The sequence below is a fragment of the Zalophus californianus genome, chromosome 2 (genome assembly GCF_009762305.2).
Source record: "Zalophus californianus isolate mZalCal1 chromosome 2, mZalCal1.pri.v2, whole genome shotgun sequence".
NCBI classification, from domain to species: Eukaryota; Metazoa; Chordata; class Mammalia; order Carnivora; family Otariidae; genus Zalophus; species Zalophus californianus.
The window spans coordinates 43668118-43682660 of NC_045596.1; the positions used below are offsets into that span (position 1 = coordinate 43668118).

The 14543-nt window shown below is 38.2% G+C and overlaps 1 protein-coding gene across 1 annotated transcript in view; it reads right to left on the reverse strand.

The window, feature by feature from the left end:
- Positions 1-963: 963 nt before the first annotated feature.
- CLOCK (clock circadian regulator) overlaps positions 964-14543 on the reverse strand; it is a 139009-nt gene continuing 125429 nt past the window's right edge. Inside the window, 2 exon segments of the mRNA XM_035726414.1 lie at positions 964-8551; positions 11418-11667. Coding sequence (XP_035582307.1) covers positions 8372-8551; positions 11418-11667 — 430 coding nt within the window. The 3' untranslated portion in view covers positions 964-8371.

Genomic DNA, 14543 nt, shown 5'->3' on the forward strand with positions numbered 1-14543 from the left:
TGCATTTTCTGAGTTTGTAACAGTAATTTATCAAAGTAGTATTAATATTTATAGACCAGTTTCTAAAGTTGATGTTAAAAAATAGGAGCCAGGCATCTTCTAAAGATTGTCTTATTTTAACCCTCAGACAGCTCTGGGACACAGTAGGTACTAACAAGGTTTAAAAAAAAAAGTTGTATGGTAGAGCAGTGCGTCAAACCACAGTTTGATTCTAGAACCCATAACCACCGATCATGATAAGGCTACCTCATTTTATCACACTAACTTCAGTAATCACGGTCCTGTCAGTCTATTCTATTTATTCTATCCAAACAGCATCACCGCTTCTCCCAGCCTGCTATGTTCTTTTCCCACGTGCAGTAACTCTATTTAATTGTCTCTTAAAAGTAGCAATAGCACATATTGATGAAAAAGTCATTTTTGGAAACTTTTAAGGAGTTCTGTAGCCACCATAACAAGTGCAGTTACAGGGCAGTAAATACAATGCCCACGTGTGAAAATAAAACACTTTAGAGAAATTTCAGGCTAAGACCCCACACTATACCATTACTCCCCTAATATAGAGCCAACAAGTAATTACATCTTTTGCAAGAACAGAGAGGATAATTCCTTGTTACGAAAGTAGCTGGTCCCATCACAGTCCGGACTCAGCAGTGCAGACAGCCTGGCCCAAGAATGAGCTGATACTTGAATAACAGCATAGCTTTCTGAGGCACCACAATCTTGTATCAGGACAGAACTACTCACAGAATTTGGTAGCTCAGACTTGAAGCTACAAGGTAAAAACTGCTAATACTGTTAGACTCCATTGCTGAATAAAAGAAAAGGAAATGTCATTCTTATTGATTTTAAAATATTTAATAGTCTTCCTTTAAAATCCAAAATAATGTGATTCTTACAAGTTATGTGCCACATAAAGCAGGTGTTATTTTGAGAAATGCAGGTGATACGGAAAAACATAGCACTGAGGTATTTTTTTTATTTTTAAAATTGAATAAGGAAACAAAGTCTGGATCTAATTTTACATTTACAAAAAAAAAAACCACTAATGCTACTGCTTGGCTCTTTTGCTAGCATTTTAGGTTCTGAATACAATTACAAAAGTCTATGGGAAAGAGCATTATAATTATAGTACATATAGTTTTAAAAAACTGTGCACATAACCTGGAGAAATGATCATACACCAAGATGCCTGAGTGGAGGTAGGCTAATAAAACATTTTACCTCTTCTCAGAGGACAGCTCTGAAAAACAAGTGTAACCAATTGTAACACCAAACTGAATGGCAATCAATAGTTAAGTTGGTAACATGATCCACATTTTATATAATATTGTACTTCCAAACACAGCTCATAAAAATCGTCAGAGAACCTAATGTAGCACCATGGAAACCATTCATTATCCCCTTGTGCTTCTGTGCAATTTAGGATTTGGGCAGAAGACAATACCTAGAAAATATCAGTCTCATTTTTGTAAATCAGTTTGGATTTCAGTTAAATGTTTGCTTTAGGAAAAGTAGGTATTCTTAAGATCTGTTAGCCATTTACAGCTCTACCCTTTTGGAAGTGAAGAACAACGGGCTACATCTAATTTTTACTTGAAACCAAGAGCCAAGCAGTAAGGACAGCAATGTCAAGAGTAGCACACCAAGAAACCACACAGAACATTACGAAGAATTTGGTGTATGTTTTTACAGCTAATAACTGATGTTAACATAAATTTACAAAGATAAAACTTTTTTTGCACTAACTGGTTTCAATACAGCACTGAATGTGACTCATCTTTGGGCTTCAATCTCTACATAGAGTGAATGTGCAAGTGCCGTACGGAGGCCCTTCCCCAACTTACGCCATAGTAAAAGAGATTTCAAAATTATTCTAGAATGGTCTAAGAATTACAGCTGTTCTGGCTGACATGAAGGAAAAAAAAAAAGACATTTCCTGGCCAACTGGTTTTGCTTGATTGTCTAGTTACATAATGCGTCAGTCTAAGGATAATCTAGCTTTCCCTCCATTTTAACTCTTCAGCACTGGAGCAACCATTGCCAGCAGTGAATCTGCACCGGTACAGACCAACTCAAAACACACATACAATATCTGAATGTCATTTTTAAAGCGATGTCACAGTTTGTTTCCTCAGAAACTTAAAAGCATACATTTGAAAACACATTTTCAATGTAACCCTCAGAGTTAAACACTTTTTACAAATCAATTAAATCCAACTTGTGGTTGACTTGCTTTCATTACCATTCTTGAAGGGGTCCCAAAAGCTAGACAGTGTGCCCTGCCCCTAGCCTGTGGGACTCAGGAGACACTCGGGGAGCCCTAACATGGAGAATTGTGTTCCAATGCATACTAGGTAAGAAACAGCCTCCGAATTTCTAGGCTTCAAATGCTTAAACACTACTTCCAGTGGATAGTGCTGTGTATGAAGGATTTTTGTTTTTAAAGGACCAAGCAACAGTCACTATATAAAAACGGCCAACATTTTTTGTTAGAAGAATACAGTGCACATACATTGTTCCACCTATATTTAAGGACTTTAAATGGATTGTAATATGGATATGATCGTGATGTCCATTAGAAGATGCTGATCGTCTTACTAACATTTCCCCAAATGGGCAAAACACAGGCACCGTGTGCCATTGGTTGTGTCATACTGGCCTTTGGCTGCGTTGGGGAAGTAATCATATAAAAAGTACCCATAAAATAGAAAAGGCAGCAAGTGAAACTAGAAAAAGGTTGGAACTATACAAAGCAGATTCGGAAGGAGTTACCTTTATTCTTTCTTAATTGAGTTGAGAACAGGCGGGAAGTGCAAGGGCATCTGGCTTTGGGCCCTCCACTGCCGTCCTTAAGTAACACAGATTTGGATTGGCCCGGGGAGAGTCCTCGTGAGGGCCCGAGACTGCGCCCCAGATAAGAAGAGTCAGTTCTTTACATAAAAGATTACGAAGCAAAACAAAACAAAACCACAAATTAAATACATGACACTGTGAAATCACTTTGATGAGAAAACAACACAAAGATATTTTAAAATATAAATAAATACATTTAGCCATTTTCATTCAAGAAACCCAGAGAACTGCTTTCAAAGCAATTGCGTCTTTAAAGTCACTTTCTAAATTCTTCCATAAATACTCACTATTTTGATTGTCACTTAATGCAGCACCTCAGTGTTTGCTGGTGGTGGTGATGGAATTCCACTTAAACAGTCTCTTCATAAACTATATCCTATTTCACAAAAGACCGTTTCCCTAGGAAAACCCAGTCAGCTTACAAAATATTGTTAAATACTCAAAAGCAGAACCTGCAAAGTATTATTTTATTTACGAAAAACAAGGAATGTAGTGTTAAATTACGACAAGGGGAAAAATATGCAAAAAACAGTCACATGGAAAGAAAGTTTTAATTTTTAAATGTCCACGTTTGCTTAATTTCTTGTGAGCTGTTCAATACTGCTTTAAATATCCTGAATTAATAACTATACCAACAAAATGCATCCCCGGTGTTTCCACAGGAGACATATTTAAAATAAGACCAAATTATACTTCTCTTCAACCAAAGTAGTCTTTTTCTCAGTCCTTTTTGTGCAAAAATATTACAAGAGCAATTCAAATGGAAACGCTGAAATGACATGCCAACATTTCAGAGCACATTTAAAACACCCAGAATAATTCTTGAAATTTTTATCGTATTCTAAAATATTACTACCAATCACTTTTAGGTTAGTTCTATACATCTATTCACACTGATGCAATTTTCCTAGACCTCTGAAAATAAACAGGCTCATTGGTCTCTTTTGGTGTCCACACAATAGGCAAGATAGGTTTACAATAGTGTCGAAATGGAACTAGGCATCTACAATCTCCTGACTCCAGCACATTCAAAACCAAAGTCAAAATTCATTTGGCTACCTTGAAATCACTCCCATAAACCTGCTACGGTTCACTGGATCTAAACATTTCTCAGAAATGCGTCATTTTTAAATTTCACCTAAGTGATGATTTGGGGATCCTTTAGAAATGGTAATGCCTAAGATAATAAACTTTATCAAAATGAAGAGTTGCAATAAAGTGCTTGTTACATTTCAAAATGATGCTTTCAGACTGGTACGTTATTTGAAGAGTGTGTGCTCGTCCTACAGAAAGGATCCCCAGGCGTGAGAGTTGGGTCCTCTCACCTGTCTCAGAAAGCAGCACTATCTTTTGGTAGGCTGGCAATAGGCACATTACCCATGCGGATGAGGCTCTACTAGTGCTATGGCAAAAGGGGGAGTAAATTAGAAAAGTGGGAGGCATGTGGAGGGTTCCTACATATTCATAGTTATATACAAATATATTAAATATGCTATAAAAATAGTCGACTCTTTTCCTTTGCATTTATTTCAGAAGCTCCTTTCAGAGGAATGCTCACCCAACCCAAACAAACTTAAAAGGGTCTCTCTCTCCAATTGCTAGTAAAATGGCAAGTGCCTTTGTGCTGTTTCTTTTCCACCATTTGGAAACTCCAATCCACTTACTCCTGGCTAGACTCACTCAGCAATAGTAATATCCAGTGTTTATACCTTCCAACATCGACTCCCAAGGGATGAAGAGTAGGGTCACAGATACTGGAAAGGTTATAGACTTGAATGAGTTTTACACAAATGTTCACCAACAAACTTTCAAACAGCAAAGAACCAGAGAAAAAAGGAGAAATGAGCAATACTAGAGTAAAATGCTATTTGCATTCCACCTGAAAAAAAAAAAAAGGTTTACCTCACTGTAGTGGGAACATCAGGAAACAAGTTGAGTAATACCCAGTTTAAAATAATTTTCACCTGTCTGGAGCCAGAGAAAGAGTACTATTTGAAGGGGCCCCTTTCTAAGGCTTCTTGAACAAAGATTCCCCTCCCTTCAGCACAATGCCCTGCATGGGGCTGCACTCCTCCACACCCTGAACTAACTGCAAGCAGACTGCTTTAAGGCAATGACCAAAAACTCTAGTGCTTCGGAAAAATCCAAATCACATTTTCACTATTCTGCACTGAGTATTCTATAACCAACTATTCAAAGTCACTGGCATCCTCTTATTTCTAGTACATTCCTAAACCAAATTTAAGTGACAAAGCAGAGCATGGGATGCAAATGACCCCCTCAGCTTGGGACAGAGTTTGGAGACTGAAAGGTAGTATTTGCTCACGTGCGATCCCCATCCCTCATACTTGCTTTTTCTCCAATATATTCTACCCAAAAATCAGAGTAACTTTTGAGTGTCTAGGTTCTGGTTTGACACCACTCTTAGCAGCAACTTGATTGATCCTCACAGTCCTCACTTGAGTTGTCCAAAGCAGGGTGACTGCAGAGCAGCTAACGTTTCCCCATGGCTTCAACAGATTCTTACCTAAAAAGTGCCACCCAGAATAAGATGTTTTTAAGAAAAATCGAATCTCTGTGAGAGTAAAGCAGAGGGAAGAAGATAATGACTTTTAAGTAGCTGAAAGGTGTCTCTATTTGGTATGTTTTCATTACGCAGATTTGGGATTTTAAGGAACAACTTTGGCTACAGAAATGAAGAACAGGCGACTGCCGAATCTTCATCAGAACACTCAAGTCTCAATGATGGGGTGGGGGGAAGGGAAGGGAAGGGACAGCTCTGCAACCCAAGTTCAAGGAAAGCAGGAGGAAAACAGAAGGAGCTAAGGTGGTTGATGCTCACTAGCTCTTTGACAACACCTACTGACAGCAGAGGGAAAGCAGCTGGCTGTTCTTTTAAATTAGGCAATCCATTCTAAGGGCAAAAATGAGCTGTGAGGAACAAAAGGAATTCTAAAACATTTTATCTAATTCTCCTTCCCAAATATTGACAAGGATGGAAAACACTTGAAGGAATTGGTAGAGGAGAATGTGAATAGTCTACAGATTTACCTTGTGGCTTGTCTTATGCTTTGCCTTTGTTAACCTAAGTACACAGTACTCACAGTTGACCATCTTTCCGTGTAAGTATGGTTATTTAGAGGATAAATCTTAATATAACAGTTCTTCGTATCTTTTGCTATCCATACCACTAGATATTGCCAGTAAACAAATGAGGCACAACTCAGATATATATGGAATGGCATAAGGTTGAGAAAGGCAATTTGAAAGGGGAGAAAATTAATACTGTTGCCATATTCTACAGCATCAAGCTCGTCTATGTGTACCTATGCTCAAGTTACACACACACACTGACAACTATTCTTGACATTCATGACAAAGTCAGAAATCTCTTCATCCAGATCATTTAGCTAGAAGAGGAGCTTCTTGATATGTTAATTATTGATTGGTATCTAGTGACACTTCTTTTGTAGAAGGGTAGGTACCAACTTTCTTTGGTTATTTTCTTTTTCAATATAACTTTCTAATTTAAGTGTGGCCAAGTACAGTTGTCTATAGAAAGACAAAGTATTATCCCTTCGGGATGAGAGCAAAGTGGAGGACAGAAAGTCTTAAGAACTGAGCTTAAGAGCAATTCTGTAGTAGGCTGTTTTCATTGCTCAAAACCTTCTTCTGTTTAACAGCCTCAGTTTGTTATACATTTTCTTTTAAGGTCAATTTTGATATATTACAGCTTGCTATCCTCCCTTTCCTCAGTAATAATTTTTGATATTCTAATAAGGTATTTCCATTAATTTTCCTTTGCTCTACAGTTGTAAATTTAATTATTAGTACCATAAAAATCTATAAAATGTTTTATGTAATTTGTTGGAATTTATTACCTTTAGAATCTAATATTGCCAAATGAAATTTTAGTTCATGTTCAGAAAGCATGTGAGTTACAATATTCTAGTGTTATAGTGAAGGCAAAGCCAATTCCTACCCTTTCTTTTTTCTTTGTAAGAATATCAAGATCATATTGAGAAAATATTTACAGGTAATTCTTAACTGACTGTTTAGCTTGAAAGGAAGATGCTGATTTAGGAAAACAATTTTGTCATCACATCAATGACTCTGATAGTGTTAGGATGTCACCTTTTTTCCCTAAGTTACTTGTACCTCTAGTCCAAGAGACTAAAAGCAGTCTTCCTGGGAACTTAGGAGAATCATAATGGCACTGACACCCACATGCTGTTAAAAATGTACTAAAGGTTTCAAAACTGCTACTGAAACCAGACATTGAGTTCAAGATGGTGAGTTATCACCTGAATCAAAATCAAGGCACTATGGGTTTTTTTTTTCTCTCAAATAACCCTGAATCATTTCTGACTAAAAGAAGCATTGAAATTGTGAAGGATAATAAAAAGATTCCAACAAATCCTAAAAGTTAAAATTCCCACCAGTGAGAATGTTAAAAAGTGCCTAAAATCTTTTGTGTGCAAATTTTACTCCTATAACTGGAACATTCTTGAAATGACTTTCAGGCTTATTGAAAGCCGTTTACACAACTATTTCCAACTATGAACTATATCAAAATATATGACCAAAACTTCCAACCATCTAAAATAAAGCAGTGCAAATCCTATTTTGAAACATAAATGAAAAATAATGAAATGAGGGATATTTCTGAGTAACTTGAAAATCCTGTTGCTTCAATAATTTAACCTGGAAAAAAATATCCATTCCCAGCAGCACATCATACCTCACTGAACAAACTGTGACATCACAGCCAAAGTATGAACAAAAAGCCTTGTGCCCCGGAAAAGTGAGTAGAACACCACCGTGTTGTAAACAAAAGGGGAAACAGAACGTACTAGTTTGCACATGGTGTCAATCTAAGGAAATACACCTAGGATAGATAATGCTTTCATGCAGCTTACAAAATGTTTTGCTTTCTCTCTTTTTATCCAGACATATACATAATTTTTTACAGCATCTGTACATAGAGAATTTGAACGACACAACATTCTGAAATTAATTACTATCCAATCATTATCTGAAAAGGGAGAGGGAATGGGGAAGGGGGCCTACTGGGTCTACCGGACCCTGTCTTCATGGCATCATTGTAAGCAACCCCTGACATGACAGTGGTGTGTCCTCTGTAACACTTGAAAACAGGCACAGAACCACTAAAAGTTACTAACATTGTTAGTGCCTTTCTGATTGACTGGAGGTCATGTTTCATAGCTGAGCTTCTTAACATTTGGCAATATACTCTTCCCATCAAAAAAATAGCTGGGCAAGTAAAACACTGTCAGAATTGGCTATGGCCCCCTGATCATCTCCTGATGGCTGGTATTTCATGTACATCTGTAGCACGAGGCAGCACTTTCCCTGCTAACTAATTCCAGAAACTACAACACTTAGCACTGCATCTTGTGAAACTGCTGGAACGTTTCCTTCTAGCCTCAGATCATCTGAGCAACTGCTATGGACAACCCCTACCTCCCCTGAGGTCAGAGAGGAGTCGTGTGTGCTACTGTGGTTGAACCTTGGAAGGATCGGTCAAACTGTCAGTCCTGGGCCGACTCAGCTGCTGCTGTTGCGGAGACGGGTGGTGCTGGTGATGTGACTGAGAGAAAGTGCTCTGTTGTAGTGGGAATGCAGCAGAGAGGATAAGCGGAGTTGAAGGATTCCCGTGGAGCAACCTTGAAGTCTAAAAGACAAATGCATTATGCAACACTGCTTTACCCCTGTTATACTGTCTACATCAAGATTTACTCAAGTTTTTACTCTGGATAGGGACAGAATCCTTTGATTCCACATAATCTACATCATTTTTATCTTCTCATTTAAAAATAGTATTTTGGAAAATGCTTATGAAGTTCCCCTTCTTTTTGAAAATATAGCAGATTTTTTTTTATTTATTTTTTAAGGAATCTGAGCTAGAGATTTCTTGGTATAGAAAGCAATTTATGTCTTGAGACAAACCACACATACTCTTTCCTTTTACAGATCCTAAAGGCCACAATTTTAAACAGAGAGTAAAACGTAAGCATAGCTGAGAACACATGAAACACAAATACTCTGAAGTCAAACAGACAATGCCTCCTGCCCAGGCTCATTCCGTTGGGTAGAGCAGCACTTCAGTAGCCAAGAGCATGGGCCACTGGGTTCAAACTCTAGCTAAGCCATTTCCCAGACTGTGTGACTTGTTCCAACTATTTACTTCTCTGGGACTCAGTTTCTCCATCTACAAAATAAAGACAATCAAAGTGCCTCCACACTGGGTTTTTATGAAGATTAAATATTAACATTATTATTTAGAAGTACCACAAAAATGAGGGCAAAGCTAGAGACTTAAGTCCTATATATGTAGCAGTGTGGTGTAAAAAACCAAACCAAACCAAACAAGGGCAGAGGATGTGAATCCAGAAGCCCAGAAGCCCTGGATTTGAGCTGTGCTTTGCCATTACCACCTGTGTGACCCTGGGCAAGTCTCACTGTCATTGAGCCTGTTTCTTTCACCTGATTCCGATTTCTGGTGATACAAAGAAAGTGAATTTTTACAATGAATGTTCTTCCTCACTACTGACAACACAACTTGATGCAGGGCTCATAATCTAAACATGGGGCTGTGATAGCAGATCTTTGCAAACGTATAGAAAGGGCACACATACACACGCACCCACATAAACATACACACAAGGACAGATCCTTGAACCTTAAGCTTTGTCAAAGACCTGGAAAAACTTCTTTTTCTGTTACTTAGGAAAAGCTTTTGTAACATAAAGAACTCAGTATTTTTGTGAGCCTTAGGGGATTACAACAGAGGCATATTTTGGAACTAGATGTTATATAATCAGAAAAGCCAAACTGTATATTAACTATCTACAAAGAAGTGTATTTCTAAATGCTATTGTCCATCTTCTTTCTTTAGGGGTCCCATGTCTGTGGAATTCTTTTTTCAGAAGTGAGGTTGAAGAGAGTGCTTGTTCTTTTAGGGGCCCTTGTTTCCTGATTTAGAAGATTAAGAATCTTAAGGCAAGTTCTCTCCTTTTTTAAGGTTTTGCTCAATTCTCATTGAGTATTATAATGAGATAATAGTTTATAACCTATTATAAATTCTTATTATTAATTCATTTATAACAACAGCTAACCTAGTTGCAATACAGGCTTCAGGTCTAAGATGCTGTCAGAGGTATTTAGGCAACTAACCTGTTTTAGTTTTCCGTTATCACCAAGTTAAGAGCTCTGTTTGCACCATAACACTAAGGGTGATAAGTTAATGATGTATTTATGCCTGAATATACAGTCTAATACTGAATTTTTTTTTATTTTTTAAAGATTTTATTTATTCATTTGAGATAGAGCGAGCGAGCATGAGCAGGGGGAGAGGGAGAAGCAGGTTCCCTGCTGAGCCAGGAGCCCGATGTGGGGCTCCATCCCAGGACCCTGGGATCATGACCTGAGCTGAAGGCAGACGCTTAACCATCTGAGCCACCCAGGCGCCCCTAACACTGAGTTTTCTAATCATACCATCTGTTCTGTAACTCTTACAACTGATTATATGATATGTATGTGGCTGGCCTACATGGAATGGTCTCCAAATAAATCCAGGCTAGCCTGTATTCAAAAGTGCTCCCTGTAGGCCAGAAGGGAAAAAGCTGGATTTCCAGATGTCATAACCTGCTACTATGCACTCCAGTGAGGGTACTGAGGTCAAGAAATGTATCCTGCTGAATTCCTAGCTGAGGATCCCAACCTAGGTAACTTTCTTCTGTATCCTTTAGATAAGTAGATCCAGTTCTACTGAGATATGGGAGATATGTGATGAAATATGTGTCTGCATTCTGGCTAATCTGAGGGTTTACTACATTAATCAAGACAGGGCTCATAAATGACAGCTAGTTCCATGCCTTGTAACTATGTTCAGTGATTTACACACATTGTTTACCCATGAGGTATGAACTATTAGCACCTCCATATGAGAGATGAAGAAACTGAATTTTAGTAAGTAACCTGCCAAAGGTCACACAGTATGTGGTAGAGCAGTGACTTGATCTCAGGGCAGCCTGACTTTGGAGCCCATGCTCTCACTGATGACAATACAGAGCCCGCCACAGTAGTTCTCCTCTTACATTAACTTTTAACAATTATTATAAAATTTAATCCAACACAATAATTTAAGATAATGCCTGTAACTAATTTGTCCAAAAATTCCTTTTGATACCCCTGCCCTATAGGAGCGTGTGTTTGATGGGCTGCTGCAAGGAAGACAAGGTCTGAATTCCAGAAACTCCAGTCAGAGAGGGCTCTATATAAAGTACCTTGTTGTGAACAGCAAGTAGCTACTTATTCTATCCAGTAGTTCAGGTAACTGGGTATGTCAGTGGCAGAGCTAAAAGTCTTCCAAAGACCAAACAAGGGAAGAAAAACCAGCTAATCGGGACAAGCTTTCTACCCTTCCAGAAATTTAACTTACACAACAAGCTTTTATGGATTTTTTTTTTTTTTTGATGCCTAATTTCACTACATCAAAGGAAATGGGCTTGGGAGAGCTGCCCCTGGGGGAGAAGTACCTGCAGAAACTGCTGCGGTGGCTGGGTCAGCGGAGCCTGAGGCGGCTGCTGAACTGAAGTGAGCTGCTGTTCCCGGGAGCTCTGCGGCGGCCGCGTGACTGATGGTGCCTGGGACGGCTGCTGTTGCGGGGCAAAGGTAGGGTAGGCGGTCACCACCGGACCCATGAGCATTGTGCTAGGTACCATGACCGCCCCACAAGCTACAGGAGCAGTTACTAATTTGGTCACAAGTTGCTGACCTTGAGAAAATCTGTGAAGAGGAAAGAAAGAGAAGAAGGGGAGTCAGAAGTATAAGGTACACATTATAAAAGGCAATGGGCTGAACACTTCTCTAAGATAACACCCAGTGATATTGCTGGTTTAGTTTTTAAAAGCTGTACGTTCCAATTTTGTTTCATGTTTCTATTTTTTATTTTTTATTTTTAAAGATTTTATTTATTTAATTGACAGAGAGAGAGAGAGACAGAGAGAGAGGGAACACAAGCAGGGGGAGTGGGAGAGGGAGAAGCAGGCTTCCTGCCGAGCAGGGAGCCCAATGCGGGGCTCGATCCCAGGACTCCAGGATCATGACCTGAGCCGAAGGCAGTCGCTTAACCAACTGAGCCACCCAGGCGCCCCTCATGTTTTATGTTTTTAAAGATTCCTTTGGGAATACCAGTAAAACAAAAATGTATGTAGCAAAATGAAATCACAAACAAAAATATAAATTCTTTGGATATCCATATGCAAAAGAATGAAGTTGGACCTTTACCGTTCACCACATAAAAAATTAACTCGGAATGGATTAAAGCACTAAACATAAGAGCTACAACTATGAAACTCTTAGAAAAAAACAGGGAGAAACTTTCATGACACTGGATTGGGCAGTGATTTCTTGAAAATACAGGCAACTAAAAAAAAACAGATAAACTGGACATCAAAATTAAAAACTTTTGTATATAGGGGTGTCTGGGTGGCTCAGTCGTTAAGTGTCTGCCTTCAGCTCAGGTCATGATCCCAGGGTCCTGGGATCGAGTGCCGCATCGGGCTCCCTGCTCCACTGGAAGCCTGCTTTTCCCTCTCCCATTCCCCCTGCTAGTGTTCCTGCTCTCATTATCTCTCTGTCAAATAAATAAATAAAATCTTTAAAAAACAAACAAAAAACTGTTGTATATCAAAGGACACTATCAGCACAGGGAAAGAGAAACCCACAGAGTGAGAGAAATTATCTGCAAATCATATATCTGATAGATTATATAAAACAATCCTATAACTCAACAATAAACATCTGATTAAAAAATGGGCAAGAGTCTTAAATAGATGTTTTTCTAAAGAAGATATACAAATGGTCAATAAGCAAATGAAAAGATGCTCAACATCACCTATCATTAGGGAAATGCGGATCAGAACCACAATGAGATACCACATCACACCCATGAGGATGGCTATTATAAAAGAAACAGAAAGCAACTAGTGTTGGTGAAGATATGGAGAAATTGCAACATACACTGCTGGTGGGAATATTAAAATAGTGCAGCTACTATGGAAAATAGTAGGACTGTTCCTCAAAAAATTAAATACAGAATTACCATGATCCACCAATTCCATTTCTGGATATATACTCAAAAAGAACTGAAAGCAGGATCTCAGATACTTGTACACTCATGTTCATAGCAGCATGATTCACAACAGCCAAAATATGGATGCAACCCAAATGTCCATCAATGAACGAATAAACTGGTGTATTCACACAATGTCAATGTGTGAAATGTGAAACTGGTGTACTCAATGAAGTATTATTCAGCCTTAAAAAGGAATAAAATCAGGGCACCTGGGTGGCTCAGTAGGTTAAGCATCTGACTCTTGATTTCCGCTCAGGTCATGATCTCAGGGTCCGGAGATCAAGCCCCACACTGGGCTCTGAACATGGAGCCTGCTTAAGATTCTCTCTCTCTCTCCCTCTGTCCCTCCCCAATCTCACTCTCTAAATGAATGAATGAATGAATGAATGAACGAATGAATGAATAAATACCTTAAAATAAAAGGAATAAAATTCTGACACATGCCACAACATGGACAAACCTTGAGAACACTGTGCCAAGTGAAATAAGCCAGTCACAAAAGACACATATATTATATAATTCCATTTGTATCTAGAGTATCTAGAGTAGTCAAATTCATAGACTTATGTGCTTAGGAAGCAGAATGGTGGCTTCCAGGACCTAGAGGGGAGGAGGAATGGGGAATTATTGTTCAATAGGCATGGAGTTTCAGTTTGGGACTAAGAAAAAAGTTCTAGAGAGTGATGGTAGTGATGGTCCCAACAGTATAAATGTACTCAATGTCAATGAAATGTACATGTTGAAGTAGGTTTTAACATGGTAAATTTCATGTATATTTTACCACAGTGGGAAAAAAAAGTTTTAAATCTGTTAAAAAAAATCTTCTTTTTATAAAATTCTAGGTACTCGGGGAGTCAGCTATATGTGGCATGTGTTCACTTTGCTAATCACGAATAAACTTAAAGCTATCATAAGGGATTTTTAAAAACCTCTCTAGGTTTACAAGAAGATACTTACACTGCAAGTTGTATCTTATAAACATAATTCAAAATTAAACGATCTTCTAGCAGTGAATAAAAGTACCCTCAATTTATAAATTCACTGATATAGCACAGTACCCACTGTGTTAGAATTCATTAATATTCACTCCCTCCCCACCTTCCTTCTTCTATTTTAATAAAAAAAATAACAAAAATGGTAACTGTTCAGGGAACAATATTATTTCTATTTGCCTTTTCTGTGAGATGAAGTTAGTTTCTAATATTGGCCATTACAGAGCTATGACTCCACTGTGACTGGAGCACAACATAACTGCAGTTATAAACTGTGTCAAGTACATAATGGTGTTGAAGTTAGGAGAAATGCACTTTATTATTGATGTGGTCCATAAGACAAAGTAAATCTGTTTTTGAATCCACACCAAATCTTTAAAATAAAATACACTATTTTATATACTTCAGGACTGAATGCATTATTTAATGCAAAAAATATGTATAAAAGAATTTAAAAATTCACATATGAAGAATAATGCCCAAAGAAAAGTAACATTTACAAAGTGGCTTGGGCACAGAAATACTAAACGCTC